This window comes from Trichoplusia ni, chromosome 2, assembly GCF_003590095.1.
Source record: "Trichoplusia ni isolate ovarian cell line Hi5 chromosome 2, tn1, whole genome shotgun sequence".
Classification (NCBI taxonomy): Eukaryota; Metazoa; Arthropoda; class Insecta; order Lepidoptera; family Noctuidae; genus Trichoplusia; species Trichoplusia ni.
The window spans coordinates 18,205,521-18,223,894 of NC_039479.1; the positions used below are offsets into that span (position 1 = coordinate 18,205,521).

The 18,374-nt window shown below is 34.1% G+C and overlaps 2 protein-coding genes and 1 long non-coding RNA gene across 5 annotated transcripts; 2 read left to right on the forward strand and 1 right to left on the reverse strand.

Annotated features, from left to right (window-relative positions):
• Positions 1 to 108: 108 nt before the first annotated feature.
• LOC113508514 (high mobility group protein DSP1-like) lies at positions 109 to 17,545 on the reverse strand. 3 transcript variants are annotated; one of them, XM_026891597.1, is made up of 10 exons: positions 17,393 to 17,545; positions 17,222 to 17,316; positions 16,796 to 17,018; positions 16,292 to 16,512; positions 15,874 to 15,986; positions 6,693 to 7,237; positions 4,515 to 4,727; positions 3,552 to 3,712; positions 3,014 to 3,188; positions 109 to 1,655 (listed from the first exon to the last, which is right to left on the reverse strand). In XM_026891597.1, exons 1-10 carry the CDS (start codon positions 17,456 to 17,458, stop codon positions 1,551 to 1,553), a joined length of 1,917 nt encoding a protein of 638 aa, XP_026747398.1. In that variant the 5' UTR covers positions 17,459 to 17,545; the 3' UTR covers positions 109 to 1,550. The 3 variants fall into 3 exon arrangements, with proteins under 3 accessions (XP_026747398.1, XP_026747397.1, XP_026747396.1); XM_026891596.1 differs by lacking the exons at positions 15,874 to 15,986; positions 16,292 to 16,512; positions 16,796 to 17,018; positions 17,222 to 17,316; positions 17,393 to 17,545 and adding an exon at positions 9,728 to 10,359 and having other exon boundaries at positions 4,515 to 4,718; positions 6,693 to 7,235; XM_026891595.1 differs by lacking the exons at positions 15,874 to 15,986; positions 16,292 to 16,512; positions 16,796 to 17,018; positions 17,222 to 17,316; positions 17,393 to 17,545 and adding an exon at positions 9,728 to 10,359 and having other exon boundaries at positions 6,693 to 7,235.
• Positions 10,493 to 11,393, forward strand: LOC113508516. Its single transcript, XR_003402028.1, has 2 exons — positions 10,493 to 11,212; positions 11,351 to 11,393. It is a non-coding gene; the product is annotated as an uncharacterized LOC113508516 (long non-coding RNA).
• Positions 12,592 to 14,564, forward strand: LOC113508515 (histone deacetylase complex subunit SAP30 homolog). The gene is made up of 3 exons (XM_026891599.1): positions 12,592 to 13,541; positions 13,652 to 13,870; positions 13,948 to 14,564. Exons 1-3 carry the CDS (start codon positions 13,347 to 13,349, stop codon positions 14,074 to 14,076), a joined length of 543 nt encoding a protein of 180 aa, XP_026747400.1. The 5' UTR covers positions 12,592 to 13,346; the 3' UTR covers positions 14,077 to 14,564.
• Positions 17,546 to 18,374: the final 829 nt, after the last annotated feature.

The following is an 18,374-nucleotide window of genomic DNA, read 5'->3' on the forward strand; positions in this document are numbered from 1 at the left end:
AACTACCGCAATCCCAGGCAATTTGTAACTCATATCTCATTTTACTAGGGGCCGTAAAGGTAGTGTCAAGGTTAATAGGACAAAAGGATAAAATAAAAAGACGAATAATTATATGTGTAAAAGATTCACTATATTGTTTTGTACAATGAGCATAATCAATTTCAAAACAATATCGCCCCTATTACACTAAGAACGACTTAAAATATTTTCTCATTTTCTTTTCCACTAGATTTTAATACGATACGGTTTCTAGTAATTTCGTGGAATTGCTTAATTTCATACAACGTGTTGAGACAGAATCAATAAAACATTTTCCAAATAAAACAATCAAATTATTTCAACAAGTACATTAAGCAAAGTAGGATAGATTCTAGCATTTATTCTATAGACGGTAATGGAACCTAGATGTCCTACGAATTTAAGTACTATCACGGTTTGCAGTCCTTTTATGTACACAAAATACATACACTTGGTATTATGTAAAAATGGTAAAAAAAAACAATTTTAAAGACTATCGGGTGACAAAATATTATTGTATTTTACACAAGAATTCACAATTCTTTTATCTACTCCACGCTTTAGTGTTTAAATCAAACACTCGAATGTCCTTCAATTAATTATTAATTTAATTTGAACAATGTCATTACTTATCCGAAAAAAAATAGTAACATAAAATAATCTAATGTCAATAAAGGAATATAATTTAATAACTATACATTTTCTCATCATGAATAACAAAATCTCACTCATTCTCGCTTTAAAACTTATGTCTAAATTTACTATCTTGAAATACTATCCACTTAATTAAATTTCTTTCGATGGACTCGTTAAACCTATATTTTGTTCCGTACATATTTCTATTGCTGTTAATGTTCCAAATTATAAGGCCCCGGCTGTGACCCGACCCTTAAGACAATTCATAGGTAGCGTGATGAAACACACCTTGCCAAGACCATCCCGTATGGTCGCCAACAAAATAACTTTACGATCGCACCTACAATTAGAATATCGACGACAGAAACAATGTCGAAACAGAAAACTAAACATAGTCTAACAACAACAAATTATACTTATAATTTCAACCTCCCGCAACAAAACCATTTCGGTACACTCTGACTGAAAACTGGTTTACGAAAACACACAAACAACTCCACATCTATAGGAATAAAACGGAACACTCGTCCTTGCGATTTCTGTACAAACGAAAACTCGTTGTATAAAAATATTCGAGTATATAAAATTGTAGGCAAAAAGTTAGGGGTCGAGTGTTACGTGAGGATAATTTGTAAAGTGCACGTCGACCGATGGTGTGGCCTCGTGCTCGTGGACTAGACCCCGCAGACGAGTGAAACTTCTACAAGAATGAACATGACTACAAATCGCTTAAATGTATGGAAATGACAATCTCTAATAAAGTTACATGACTTAGACATATCTCTGTCACTTCTATATATTCAGGCGTTTCATTGTTAACGCTTGCAGAGATGTCGCTAGTGTAGGGGGCCAGGCGTCGTGTGGCGTCTGTCCGAGGCGAGCGTAGCGCTGTCGCCTCACTTGTACTCCTCTTCAGCATCAAAATCGCAATCCTCGTCCACCTCGGCCATTGCCGGCGGCTGCGTTAACGCTAACGGGCCCTTCTTGTATGCTGTCATTTCCTGTAACAATTTATGAATATTAGTAAACCTATATAATTTAGCTAGTGAGAAGTTTAAGGCCTTCCTTCCTCCAGAGGTCTTATGTCGTGCGAGGTTGCGTTGCTAAAAACTTAGTGTATGGACTGGCTGGTACAGTTTGCGCAGTATATAAAGTATCCAAATCTCGCAACATTTGCTTCCATTTCCCTCTCAATACACATTTCTCGCAACAAATTCCTAGCTTATTTGGTATATGCAAACACCTATCCGGTGAGCCGCTTCCACCGGAGCTGTGCTGGCAGATGTGGAGTAAATAAAGCGATTTTGTTGATTATTTATAAGCACAGCATCCCAGCACATCTCTGGTGGAAACCCACCCAGTCTAAGAAGTAGATAAATCTTTAGACAGTTTAAGAAGTGTAATTATATAGACACAAAATCCTGTCTTGGTCAAAAAACAGCAAAGTTTTATCAAGAGATTTAAAAGCCTATCCCTGAACTATAAAGTTCGAATAAACAGAATAAAGAAAATAATAAATCACATAAAACATCCTATTTATTACAAAAAAAAAACTTGTTATAGAGCTAACTTTTTTCATTTCGCATAAAACGCGTTCGGCGTTCTTGGCCATTATATAAAGGAATCGTTTGCACCTGCTACAAACGAACCTCTATGAAGAGCCTTTATCCTTTTGTTATATTAGATACGGCTTGACGTATTATAGGACAGGTGTCAGACTTGGATGGAAGTCTAACAAATTGATGCGCAAAAATATTCTACAGATATAAGGAACATTGACTTGAGAATGATTGATAAATCTTTAGTGTAAAGGGGTTGCAAAAAAAACAAGGATTTCTTTCTTATTTACTATTGGAGCTTACATTAGCTGTGGTATTGCAAGAATAACGCGCAGCAAAATGTCGCATTTAACTAAGCGTTGGCTTAGTGAAGTCATTCAAGAGGTAAATAGATATTTTAGAGTGCCACTTGGCTAAGGGTCTTAAATTCTGTAAGCATACTAAATGTTCAGCAAAACTTATATTCTTAAAATATAACCTGAAAAGGCCGTAGAATATAACATAATGACAAAATTCTACATTTTATATGGTAGTAAAATATATTAGGTTACCCAGTAGGATCCATAATTACATCTACGACAAGAATTTCCACCTAAAACCTGCCATTGCTCAATCGATATTTAATTTAAAGTTACAGAAAATGAGCCAGCTTTACGCATACCAAAATGTTTGAATTAGAATAAAATATTTAAGTAATCATCATTAAAACATCAGTCTGGTAAGAGGTAGTTGCGTAACTTAAAGATATTCACACATTATTCCGTTCTTCTTCACAAAATTAAAACAAAGAGCACGCTCACCCTGTCGTATCTCGCCTTGTCTTGTTCAGATAGGCTCTCGTACTTGGACTTGACCTCGGGGTCGGCGGCAGCCCAGCGCCTGCCCAGCTCCTTGGCGATGTCACCCATCGTGTACTCAGGGTTGTTAGCCTTCACCTTCGAGCGCTCATCGTTGCAGAACCAGAAGAAGGCTGATCTGTAAGTGTATTGACCTTCAGTCATGTTGAACAACTACTTAAAAAGCTGAAAGTCCTATAAAGACGATTTTTTGAGAAATATACGTATTGTTGTCAGATATAAAATGATGATGAACAATTTATTTTCCATCCAGTATTTCTCATCTTATGACACAAACAGAATTACAATTATCAATTCGGCTTTTCCGAGTTAAACAAAAATTAGGAAAGGGAATAAAAAACAAACATTCAAGGAATTAATTCAATGCGTTTATATAAAAAAAACTGGAAACTCAAAAAAGTACGAAACAGAAACACTGTCTGGGAATAGACTTTGATGCATAAAAGAATGATTCAAAGAAAAACTCATGACCATAACTCACAGCGATCGCTTCGGCGCGTTCGGGTCCTTCATCTGCTGTCGTTTGCGGCCGCGCACCTTGATGTCCTTGGGAGGCACGTAGTTCTGCATCTCCAGGTCAAAGCGCCTTTTGTCCTGCTCTGCCATTTCGTGGAACCTTTGCTTCTCTTTCTCTGACATTGTCTGAGGAATTTCTTGGTTATTAGGTAAAGTGTTTTATGATAATCAGTAGGTACATCTTGACCGTAGAAAGTCATAGCTACTTCTGTGTTACGCATGATTGCAATGCAATGCAATTTTAGATAATTTAGTTCGAAAATCTCTTTGCACTGCAGAGATTGTTTCGATAGGGATATTATAAAGAGAAACAAAAAAGTCGTACAATATTTTCTTGCTAGGCATGAAGGATTTCTGTTATGATAGACTTTTAGCGACATGAAGGTGCTAATAAATTATAAACTTTGAATAAATATCATGTTTAAACAACAATCATAAGCTAATATGGTAGACACAATTTAGTATATTTTAGTAAAACTTCCAATGTTTATTACTTGAATACTTCTTTTGAACAAATTTTTGCTTATAATGTTAAGACAATGTGCCACTCATGTCATGGTAACACATTTGAATATGAATAGCTTTACCAGCTATTTATGAATATTGGCAGACAATACCAACTAAAATTGAGCCAATATTTTTCATGCCTCAAATGAGAAATTGATGATTAATCATAAAGAGCTATTCTCAGTAGATCTTTTATGAATAACTAAGCCTCAGGGTTTATCCTCATTCCATTGAAATTTCATTGAGTCTAATTATTTTGGTAAAAACCTTGATTGTTTAAAAAATGACAGATATTCTAACAGAAAATAATTTTAAACCAGCCTATAAACATCCTTTTACTATGCAAGTCACTTTTGTTATATATAAAAGGTTTGAGAATTTATCAATAGTCACCTTCCCAAATATACAAACAAAAACTTACGTTCCACCTCTCAGCGCACTTCTTTGAGAAAGCAGCGAAGACAACATTTTCATCGGGATGTTTCTTCTTGTGTTCCTCACGGCAAGTCTGTACGAAGAACGCATAGGCTGTCATGCGCCCCCTCGGCTTGTTGTACGCCCTTGCCCTCGGCATCTTCTTGTTAGCTGTCGCTTGAGCGATTAGCGCCTGTTGCTGCGCTTGCTGCTGCAATTCCTGTACATTAAAGTTTCATCCTGTGGATTCTACTTATTCTAAACATTTTATCATCACTAACACTTATCTATCGGAAGGAGTGGAAGCAACAAAGACAAGTTACATCTTGTTGTTAGGTAGGTATTAATTTATCTTGGCATGTACAGTGGGTGGCCAAATTATTATACTCATGAGCTTTTTTCGAAGATAATTCATTTTTCTCAAAGTTTCTGTAAATTCTAGAAGCATTTAACCTTTTCTTCGAATAGTTTTTGATTTCTTATGTATTCTTCTACATTTTTAAGTTGGCAACACTGCTTCAAACATTTTTTTTTTTAAGTGACAGCTGTTTATAAGACTGCCATCTTGTAGCCCATTTCTTTTCGGTGTCTCGCTAAGATAACACGTGGCAAAATAAAAGGAGTTTTACTGCATTTTGCAATCAAAGCTGTTGATTTAAGGTGAGTGTGTTTTGCCAAAATTATTACTATTCGTTTTTTTAGTATATTTTTTCTTATTTCGTTGTTGTTTTTTAATTTTGGATTTCATAACCTAACATGTTGCTAATTTTAGCCATGGGAAAGATTTCGGACATTTCTCCTAAGAAACGATCGGAAATAAAAACACTTTTAAGTCCCACCAGCCATTCTCAACGGAAAATAGCGGAATTGGCAGGTGTTTCGCAGTCTACAGTCCGCAATATAAAAAGATTGACCGACGAAAACAAATCGTTATCGCCAAGACGTATCGGTAAATGCGGAAGAAAACGTCTAACAACTCTTCGAACTGAAAGAGAAATCCGGCGAATAGCCGTCGGGAATCGCAGAAAGCCGCGGAAAGTCATAAAAGTCTTGTTGGATGATGCTGACGTAAAATTATCAGACCGAACGTTACGACGCCGGCTGAAAGAAATGAATTTCAGTTGCCGTCGACCTCTGAAAAAGCCAAAGTTAACCAAAGCGACGCGTGCTAAACGGCTAGAATTTGCTAAAATGCATAAACATTGGAGTGTAGAAGACTGGGAGAAGGTAAACATGCGTTACAAAATATATTTTGTAAAATAAAAATAAAATTGTTCATTTCAAAATGATACTGTTGGTATTTCAGGTCTGTTTTTCCGACGAATCGTCTATCCAGATTCTCCAGGATAATTCACAGTTTGTTCGACGCAGGCCTCATGAAAAATTTGATGAAAATTGCGTTGTAGAAAGGGTAAAAGACCCCCCGTCTGTAATGATATGGGGCGTGATAAGCTCGAAAGGGAACGGTCGGCTGCATTTGGTCGAAGGTACTATGCGCCAAGACCAATATTTACGAGTTTTACAGACTCGTCTGATACCACAAATGGCAGAGTGGTATCCTGATGGTGACTGCATCTTCATGCAAGACTCGGCGCCTTGCCATAAAGCTAAAAAAGTCATGAAATTTTTGAAAGAGAACAATATAACACTTTTGGATTGGCCTGGCAATTCGCCAGACCTTAACCCTATAGAAAATATCTGGGCAGCATTAAAAAAAGAAATTTGCAAAGAAAAAATAATAACAAACAAAAGAGAATTAAATGAAAAAATTATAAAAGCATGGCACAACACACCTGCGCTACAAGAAATTTCAAGAAAGTGCATTGCGAGCATGCCGCAACGTATTCGAAGTGTAATAGCTCAAAAAGGAGGATTTACAAAATATTGAATTTATCTTTTTGGAGCCTTCCCTTTCATAAATAAAATATTATTTTCGAACCATTTTTGTTTCATTTTACTATTAATAAGTTACATTAATTATTAACATTGTAATTAAAACGTTACCATAGGTTTCATAGTAAAGTAAGTGGTAAAGAACTCACGAAAGATAGATTTTTATAAATGAGTATAATAATTTGGCCACCCACAGTATATGCCTGTTGAAATATAGTCAAAGAGTGATGCTTTTAAACTAGATTGTGTAGAGTGCACTTATGTAAAAATCAATTTGATTCTTAAGCATTACCTGTAGAGTGGCAGATTGCCGTTGTAATGCAGCTTGAATCTGTTGTTGCTGAACAGCTTGTAGTTGTTCATGCAGAGTCTGTTGCTGTTGCTGCAGAGTTTGAGCAACTTGCTGTTGCAAAGCCGCTTGAGCCTGGACAATGGCCTGTGCTTGAGCAGGGCTCACTTGTAGAGTCTGCTGCAGACTTTGCTGTAAAGCTTGTTGTTGTTGCTGCTGCTGTTGCTGTTGTTGCTGTTGTTGCTGCTGCTGTTGTTGTTGTTGCTGTTGTTGCTGCTGCTGTTGCTGGTGTTGTTGCAGCATTTGCTGTAGGGTCTCCTGCTGACTCTGCTGTTGTTGTTGCAAAGTCTGTTGAAGAGTCCTGTTGTGTTGTTGCAGAGCTTGTTGCAAGTTTTGTTGCTGCAACTGCTGCTGCAGCTGGTTCTGCTGCTGTTGTATAGCCTGGTTTTGCTCTTGCTGCACCTGCTGTAGAGTCTGGTGGTTTTGTTGTATACCATTAGCTTGCTGATTGTTTTGTTCAGGATCCGGACTCGCCTGGCTTTGAGGCTGGAACAATAGAAAACTTACATTATAATTATGTAAATGTATTGGATATAACATGGTACATGCACTGATTTGATATTTGATTGTCCACACTTCTGCTATTACAATAACACAGTTAAATAAACAGATCATGTTATGGGCATTTAATCAAATCGATGATGATTTAGATTTCTAAATAAGGGTGATGCATCAATTGCATTACTATAACTTGAAATCAACTGTTAACACTCATTTAAAAAATATATCAGGTTATTATTTAGGGAAAGGGTATTTATAAATTAATTTTAATTATAGGAAGCATGTATGAACAATTAAACCTAATACCAATAACAGAGTACTTATAATAAAATGCTACCAGAATAAAGTTTTTAGCATACCAGTGAGAAATTAATGAAATCCAATCAGAAATAGAATAAAATTCACAATTAGCACCAAAGTATAAATTATAATAAAGTATAATTATGGGAGAAGTAGTAAACAAAAATTTAACTAATTTCTTAAAACTAAAATTTAACTAATTTGTTAATCAGTTGCTATTAGATGTTTTTCATTAGTTTATATTCATGACTATATTTCTACTTTTATATTTTGAGGTAATAACCTAAAATATGTAACTTTATCTAGAAATTGAAAATGGTCAAAAAGTAGGTACCTATTGGCATCTTTTCAAAATTGGAATTACTTGTGTCATCTCAAAGTAATCCTTTCATAAACCAAAGCATTGCATAGTTAATGCCAGAAACAAGTTTTAAGAACAAAGTTTTTAATGCATAAAGTTGCATTGTTTTGTGGTTGGGCTTGCTGCCAATGTTTACTTGGATATTTTGATATTTTAACACTAAACAAAGGATTTAGAAGGTCATACGTTTTTTTTCAACAAGCTATACTTGATGACAACTATGATTTCGACAATGCAGCCTCTTAATAAGCTATAAAATTTCCACCCTTTTATATATAATACGTGCTTAAAAGCTCTTAAAGTTTACTAGAAAAAATATGATATCACATGCATGCTTAATAACTGATCAGTAGTTTTACCAAGTGGTAATTCATTTTCAGTTCAGTCAAAAACTTCTAAAGCCAAACTTCATCAACCATCAATGATCAACTTATCAACTAGAGTAACAAAGGAATTCATTCAAGGACGGTTGGTATTTTGGTAATCCTCAGGCATTCCTCAAGTTTTTTTATTAAGGCAGTTTTTTTAGGTTCTGAGCATGAGCCACGAGGGAACAGTCTTTTTTTATATTGGTGTTGCAACTTAATGTTTCCATAGAATTTACTTTAAATTTTTTAATGTTTTCCACTGTCTTTGATTCTTTTGTAAAAAGGATTATAATCTTTAATAATCATAGGACGAGCTCAGATTTACTCCAAAAGAAAATGACAATACTCGATTAAAGAATAATCTATCCTTAGTAAAGGTAAATTATATAATACCTATCGCAAGTATCTGGTTCATGTATTATATCATATAAAAACTGTCCCCTGTTATTATTAGGTAAACACGAAATATAAACGGCAACTCTGTAAGGTAAAGAATCTAGTTTATCCAGAATAATAAGGAAATAAAATAAAAATACAGAAATACTGTGAAGATGGTTGACTGTTAAAGAAGTCGATTTTTCGAGTGTAAACATCCCTAAACCTTGCGGCATGTCAATGTCAATGTCACGTCACTTGAGAAAAGAAAGGAAATTTTTATTCCCTTTTTGAAACAACAACAGATCGAATGAAGTAAAAAGAACGAATGAAGTTATATTTTGATGCCACAGTGACCGCTTGGAATCTGCCACATTTGAATTCACATTTTGGAAAATGTTGAAATCCTTTAGACGTCATTCTGTATTTTTTTATTACTTTTGAGGACGAATTCGTTGTTAGTTTATTTTCAATTTTTCTAATGTAAGTATGTACTCTTTTATAACAAGTTTTGTATAAAATCATTATGATACACTCAGGTTAATGTGAATTGAATAGTAGACTGTAATGCATTATTTAGACTAGATTTCTTTATCTAAGTCTCTGTAATTATTAATTGGAGAGCCAGATGTTTGTTGTTTTCACTTAATATTGAAAATAATACAGCAATCAAGCATTTATGAACTACCATTTCTTTGTCTCAAACTTCTTGTAAACACGTTTTTCATTAACCAAATGATTTGGTTTTGTAAAAAAGGACTAGTAATAGTAGTAATATAAGTAAGTAACTTATTTAGTTCAGAACAAATGCAAATTTTATCGATTATAATGTATGAACTGTTGAGCCAATGGTAATACATAAGTAACTTATTGATAATGTGTATTTTACTATGATCTTCTTTCATTTGTTTATTTTAGAGAGCAGTATTAATGTTAAGTGTATTAGATTTAATAACCTAATTATAGATTTCAGAAAACTTCTTTGTGGTCGTAATTGAAATCGATTTTAAAATATTTAAAATTTATGATTATTTGATTAAGATTTCCGTGTTATCATTCAAACGTTTTCGTACCGTCGGTGATGATGTTTGCTGCGGCTCTACCGAGCCTGATGCATACCACCATGGCTGTTGAGGAGATTCTTCTCTAGCATTTGAGTTTGACATTATGCGATAATCATAACTTGGAGTAGAAGTATCCCCGCCGTTATTCGGAAATCCACCAGTCATTTTATAAGTGTAAAGCTGATGAGTAGAAGCAGCAGTGCTCCTAGCGATCTCCTCATGTAATTGTTGTTGATGCTGTAGTTCACCTGCGCCACCCGGCCACCACGAGGCATCGTCGCGCGCACCCCAAGCGTCCCCCGTCGCGCCCCGATCCCCCATGTTACTATCGTTGCCTGCGGTCAACCAGTTATTTTATGCCTCCTTGCTCACTTTAAAATGTTTTCTGCGTTCCAATTGCTGTTGAAATCATGTCCTTTCTCTAATATTGCAAGTACTCGAGATGTAAGCTTTATGTATTAGATGAAATATATTTTCACAAGAACACTGTCACTTTTCATGCAAATCAGTTTTTATCACAAAGACTCTATGTAATTATGTATGCCACATTATTTTTTAATCAAATTTATTCCATGGAAATCGAAAACGCACAAGGTCTCGCGTGTTGTTTAGTGAAAAAGCTACCGGCTGTAAGTTCCACTCCACACGCGTACGTTTTGTCTTCGTTTGTACTTAAGTCAATAAAGTTGGCAACGTCGCAGAGTCAGACGCCAAACAAGTGCACACGAGCGCCCTCAACGCGCAGCGGCCATTTTGGAAACGTTCGAACATATACGAAAAGAGACGAGTGTGCACGAACTGGCAACAAGCTCGTCCAGCAACCGGTCAATAAGACGATTAGCGCAGCCTCGGCTATCCATGTTCATACTGAAATTCTTTTGTTTATAATTCAAGTAAATTTACATACATCTTATAATTTCATTTTCTTTTAAGGTAAATTGCTAGCTAAGGGATTGACATTGTAATGTTCAGTATTAGAATGAAACTAATCGATGGGCATAATGGTATTTTACTATTCGCTTATCATATAGCCTAAGTAGCTAATTTAAGCAATTTAAAAGTAACAAAATTTTAGGATGAGACAATAATATGTATGATAAAAAATATTTATATTGACTAGCACGGCATACTTATTAAATACTTTCAAGGCCACGGATGTAATAAGTCAAATCGGACGCATAAGATAGTTTAAATCTAATAATGTTTGGTCTTATTAGGGTCCCTTTTTGCCTAATACAGCAAATGTGTTAGGTACCCAGACTTCACTTCACATAAGAAAATATTATAAATTTAAGAGATTAGATAGCTATAGGCCCGGTAGTTTTGCCAATTCAAATGGCTCATTACTGCGAGACCAACACTTGTATGTTTGGTTCCAGGTTCAGATTTCAATTTGGAGTATAGGTTCCGTCTCTTTTTAATGGATTTTTTAAGGGTTTGTAAGCCAAACTCTAACGAAGAATATCAGCTACGTGATGCCCAAGTTATTCCTCAGTTAGTATCTCTTTAAAATAAATCAAGCCTTAGCGTTGAGATAATTACGAAGATAAAAGTTTATAAAGAACTAATAAATTATTTAAGTGTAGATTTTACACTATGGTTAACAATCAGACCTTTTCTAACCCCTTTCAGATACTACAACGCGACTCAACTATTATATTTATAAACTACTTGCCAAAAAAAAAACAATTAACAAGGATAAATGTATCCTGGATGTACAGATATCGTTGATGTCTAAACATCAAGGTTAAAAAATACTACCAACCTACCCTGTGTGTGCACTAGCGCTTAACAACCCCTTCATATTAGTCAAATGTAAAATATATCGCCCAAAACAGCTGTAGGAACCAGAAAATCTAAAATATAAAACTTTTGAAATGCTTTCGATATGATTTAATTAAATGTCTTAATTGATTATTATTTCTCTCAGCCCTACAACTGCATAGATGTTTTCGCATCATTTCTGTAACTAACATTTTTGAAATGTGATTATGTTCAACCAATACTTATGTATTAATATGTTAAATTTTGCATCTCCCTCACATAGGATATTATTCTTCAAAAGTTATAATATCTTCACGCTAACTTTCTTCAGAATGTTTGATTCCTTTTTTTATGCTAAGTACGTGTCGCACCTGTTATGTAACTTATGTGCATATCCCATAACAGCCATCAAATTTAAGCCAGCCATCTTTGGATTTCTAAAACCTTTAATAAATAGAGTTAATGACTTCAAAAGTCACAAAGAAAGTGAACTTAGCAATAAAGAGATCAGATTTGCTATTTTTTATTTAATTAATTGGAAAATAACATAAACTTGTATATTTAATAAATCGTAGGTGACTAAACTTCAGATCCAAAAGTAGGTACTACGCCGACTCAGTGTAAAGTAACTACACGTATCATATCACTTACGCTTTGTATAATTTTATCATATATTGTTTATCGTGATTGAAATCCATGAGTTTTGGTTTTATCAATACCTTATTTTATAATAAAATTTATAGAATGTTAGACATCAACCAAAGAAAAGTTCGTCGTGCTAAAGAAGTTCACATTAATGTAGGTAGCGAGCGCACACGTTCTATGTTTTACTCACCTACTATCACATTGTTATATACATACAATACGATTGTATATATAGCATCTGTCACCTTACTTCGGCACTCGGCAGCCATTTGCTAACAAAATTAGAATGTAAAACTATAAATATAGTTTCCAGCAAAGCACAGAAACCATTTAGACCACAGAAATATCATACGCAATATAACTTCTGAATTCCAATTAGAATTATACTGATTTTATAAGGAAATAATGAAACTCACCGAGTATTGTGTTTATTAAAAACGAGCACACGATTTCAGCGCTTATTACGTAGGGAACTTTGCGCTCGTCGTAATGAATACATGAACAGACGATGTCAGTGACAAAACATTCTGATTGGCTTAAATTAAATACCCCGCCATTTTTGAGCCAATAAACGAGCTAACCTTAGCTTTATTTTTTGTTTATACTACAATACATAGATACGTTGTGATATTGTATTCATGCACACATTCACCCAAAGAACTGTTTTCGTTTTGCGGCTCTTATCGTGTTAAGCTAAATTGGATGCTATGGCGATTTCAATAATGCCCTATTTAATAAACGCTCTGTGACTCTAGGGGAATGAATGAGTGAGTGAATGAAATGACGAACTTGTAATAATAAAATTGTAATGGCGATGCCAGCGGTCGGTGCGGATACGAGTCATTTTTATTCAGCCGCTGCAATTTGAGTTCTCTACAACTACAGTAGACTTTGTTAATTCGTCAGAATTATAGTTCTGCCTAAATTATTTAAACAAATAATTAATACGCGGACCTTACATCTGAGTGTTGCGGAGAAGCTATAGTGAATTTGTTGCATATGTGCAGTGAATAAAGAATTACTACCGTCCTAAACTAATCGGTGTGCAATAAACGAACGGCCGGGTATTTACTGTGATGTTTTTAATTGATTTATTTTACACAAATGTTCTATGTTGTTATAAATCATAACCTCAATCGTGTATTATAGTGAATACGTCGAACTATTTTCCGTCGCCTGGTGCGAAGTGTAGTACACGAGTTCATTTTATTCGTTATATATGATTCAACGGGAGTATCAAATGAACAACGGGTTTAGTACAGGAGAAGAAGATTCAAGAGGTAATTCTGATCAAATATGTTGCCTTATGGATGACGGCGAGAGCTGCAGGCGACCCGCAGGCAACGCCTCGTACAGCAAGCGCATACAAAAGACAGTCGCTCAAAGGAGGCTCAAACTAAACATTGACCCTCAAGTATGTCACACAAATTTTGTTTCACTTTCATTCATAAAACTATTTCAGTGCTTTAAAACACAAGTACAGTCAATATACTGTCTTAACTAAATTCCATATGTTATTTTCAGGCCAGGCATACTTATATTTGTGATTATCATAAAACAATGATTCAGTGTGCAAGGACAAAACAAAGGAGGCCCAAGGACTCCGAGGATGACAGCAATGAGGCAGAGATGGACTCACCTGAAGTAGACTGGTTTCAATTACAAGTGAACACATTGAGGAGATATAAAAGACATTACAAAGTGCCTGCAAGGCCAGGCTTAAATAAAGCTCAATTAGCTGATGTGAGTATTGCACTGTTTTACATACACCCACTATTTAAATTTGTATTTCTCAAAATAATTTTCTTTTTTTTCGGCAGGCTATTCAAAAACATTTTAAATCATTACCAGTAAATGAAAAGGAAATAATGACTTACTTTATTTACATGGTGAAGACTAATGGAAATAAGTTAGACCAGAAAAATGGAATGAACTCAGACTCGGTGTAGAATAATGTGATTGTATTTATATCTGAAGTGTGTAGTTTTAACATAGTGTAAGTAGATTTATGAATAGTATTCATTTTATTATCTTCATAAATTTTCAATCTGCATTCTACAATAAAAACATAGAAATATAGATTGAGAATCTGTTGCAAAACTGTTTGAAGTATATTACTTCATGCAAAATTGTATACTAACGAATTTTCTTCAAAACTATGAAATGCATGTAAATAAATGAGTGAATGTTATTAAATGTATTCATTGACTATTCCACAATATTCAAGACCACTAGCATCCTTATGAATTACTTTTATTTATTTTGTTTAGTGTTATAAGATTGTATTTTCCATCTCACACTTAAATTCTTTGTGAAAGTGTTGAATGTTATGATTGTTAACTGATGAGGAATATGCAATGATTAATATAACACTGTTAAGAGAGATTATAATAACAGGAAGTTGTAAAATGTAAATTTATTACATTTTATTGACAAACATTTGTATTATTTCAGTCTTCCTCTGAATCCGATGATATTTCTATCCACTGTGAGGCCCCCTTCTTAGTTTGTATTTCAGCAGTTTGGGGAATAGATGACACAACTGTAATAAATATTTTTAACATAAATACATAATATACTATCAATATGAAACATTATTATAATTCATCAAAGACCTCCCATTCCTAAAGGCCAGATCAATTAAAAAAATTGTTGTTAATCTTATTGATCCACTGCCACATTAAGTAAAACAAGCAATCAAAACAGCACTCATGGCCATTATTAAATTTTATGACATCCATAACCATGGAATAAACTTAATTTTAAAAAGATCTACAAATTGTAAGTTACCGTCATATTTGCTAGGTTCTGGATCTGAGTCAATTGTCATAGATTCTTCATCATCCTCTGCCATTTTTTCATCAGTATTGTAATGTTTCAGTTTAATATTTAAATCCTTTTTGCTCAAAGACAGCAAGTGATCTTGTGTTATTACATCTGAGAAGTTTATTTTCACTCGTTTTTGCCTGAAATATTAAAAAGAATTAATTACAAATCTTAAAATAATAAGCATATAAGCTTAAAAAAAATATTTTAGATTTTCTGACTTGCATTCAGTTCTGATAAGATGAATAAAATTATATGCAGCTTTGTAGATCACTAATGATAACACTCTAAACCAAATCACCGGTTGCATAAACCTATTTCCTAAAGCTTTGTTATTTACAAGACTTACGACTATTTACTTAACAGGTTAATTGTGACAAATCAGGAAAATGTAAGGTTTTATGAATATAATTTTTTTTTTATTATATATAAATAACACACCATTCAAACCACTGAAATTTTGTGGTAATTACAGATAACTGTATTTGATTGTGGTTATTCATATGAAAACAAAGTTCTGGTAATGCCTAAACCTTAATTTGAGTTGTTTACTCATGGTATTTTAGTACTGTCCTACAGAGACCAAGAGCTACAACAACAGGCTAAAAGACAAAGGAACTTAAGGAACTCATGGTATTTTACAATACTAGACTAATCCATAGTAACAAAGAAAGCAGTAAACCTACATAACTTCTTAAAACTGTTTAAGCTACATTTATTACTTATTGCTTATATTTTATTGTTTAACAGTGTCCAAAAAAGCAATAAAGAGGTTTATTACCTGAGAGTATCATCACTAACAATAGCCTTTTTAACCAACTCAACAATTCCTTTACATTTTTCCGCAGCGCCTGTAATAGCTTTATGAACAATATTTGAGCTGTATATTGCTGCACCAGTTAGGTCTAATAGGCAGAGTTCTTTATACTGGTTCATGCCAACGACAAGTAGTCCGCCGCCAGTACTAACACCCTCTTCAGTACTGCTGGTGCATACAGATTCCTCAAGAAAGTTTGGATCTGATAGTAGGATGCTGAAATAAGGAAAAATTGTTTGTGCTTCCTTACACAAGAAGTGCAAAAAACAATTCACTTGCTCAGTTTCTTCTCCATTTTTTGTCTTATTACGTACTTGAAGATAAAAATCATCTCAAGTCTAGCCTGTGACTCAAGTTTTATAAGTTGTTTTCACGTCAATAAATTCTTCACACACAATTTATAGTTGAATCTATCTGATCCTAATATACATGTCATGGATTCTGTTTATCATAAAAATTTCTAATATCTAGTAATTTAATCGAGTTTTTTAATATAAAGCCATTTAGAGGGCAATACTTACTCGCCATTAAATATAGCAAATGTAGAACAAACAGGATAGTGGAATAGAACTGTAGGTATCGGGTCTTTTTCAGCCATAGTGTGTATGACCACACTGTCTCCGCTTCGGGTCACATCCGGCCTCTTGAAGTGGGCCAGCGATGTTAGTGTTGCTATACTTGCACACTCAATGAGGTTGCCATCATGGTTTAGGACTTTGATGTCAACTCTAAGTGACCAAACCTGGAAAATGTAAGACGTAAGTATATGGAGTCAAAAAGAGTATATTGAGGTTGATCATTTAACAGAAAAAATCTTTTAAGAAAGTTGAAAACAGAAACAGTGTCAATATATTACAGGTATAGCACCATAGCTCACATTATTTGTAAAAAAAACCTTAAAATACCTATTACAAAGATTATAAATAACTTAGAGCAAGTATATTTTAAATGACATTGTTTTACTCTTCATACATGATTATCTATTGCTCACCCTCAGTATCTATGAAAAACATTTTTGATATTACCTTTTCTTCCACAACAATACACAATGATTCAAGGTCGATGCACTTTGAGTCTTTGTAACACTTTTCAAGAAGTCTATTCAAGTACACGGAGAGGTCTGTCTGGCGATTAGCTTCAAATTGAGGAGCTGCCATTGGACTGATCTCTGCATTGATGTATAGGATACCTTCGTTTGGCCTTATCTGTTTTGGCTGTGTCACCTCGCATGATACTTGTGCCAGTACTCTGAAAATAAAAAAAATATTTGTACATTGGTGAGATTTTTCATTTTACGAAATGAATATTGATGAACCCTGTCTATTGAAGTTCATTGCTTGATATAAGCCATTCCTAAAGTGTCTCGCTATTAAGTATTAATTCCTGAAGCTCAGTTCTGTTTATAAAACAAATAAAAAAGCGAAGTTGGTAAGGTACACATAGTAGCATACTTTGTTTCTCCCAATGATACGATGCAACTGCCATACTCAGACCCAAAGGATATGTTTAATGGTCTGCTTTCATTGTAAATTCTGCCATCTAAGCGCTGTAATTAAACAAAGATTCCATAATAGCGTTTGTTAGAAGTATGATTCACATTTTAAAATGAAACATTGCCTTACATGTCCTTCTGACACTATTCTGTTTAAAAATGTTTTTTCACAGTTAGATAAGAATACGTCCCTCATGTTTTCAGTATTTTATGTAAACATTTAGTCGAAATATTATCAAAAATAACTATTTTGTTTAGGTTATGTTTTGATCACGTTTTTGACAATGACATTACCAATACAATTGGTAGTATTATTGGTGATGGTAACATTCTTTAAGCACGGGAAAACGTTAATTTAAAAATATTGAGCGATAATGTAATACTATACGTAAAAACCTACAAAAACTTCATTCCATGAAATAAACACTGATGCAAATTGTATAAGATGCCAGTTATAGCCGACAACTGAATGATCATTTGTTTGATATTGTTTAATTTTATATTTCTAATATGTAAATCGTGTCTTTGAATTTCAGGGCAGGTTTTACGAAGATCTTCTCCATAGCTGCATAGGAATGACATTTTGGAACCATGCACCTATCAGTGCTGTAACGTTTTAAAAGATCTTGAGACGGCCTATTTAAAAAAGATTTTGATATTTTCTCCACTAAATATCAAATTCATAAGACTGACCTCTAACACACAACTTAAAAATGCATTCGTGTTTATGTTGCAAACAGTTATTACATTTTCTTCTTTGAACTCGAAACTGCAATATACATAGTAGGCAAACAATTTTAAATTACGCTAACCTATAACGCTTCTTCATAATGGGGGCGACTATCGTGATGGCCCGATAGTACACGTACACACCAGGTGTAATAAACATAAAGTAGGTTTTTAATTCATAACTATTTAAAGAAGGATCATTGGCAACTGTAGATTATGCTTTTTAAAATTATGAGTAGACAGGTAAACGAGTTTTAAGGATTTAAATTCAAAACAGTCAAGTGAAAATCGCTTATTTCCGCTCTGATCAACACTTCATGCTATATTAGGTACTCATCCGTTGTCGAACTGTTCATTTTTGATTTTTTGCTTTACTCAGAAGG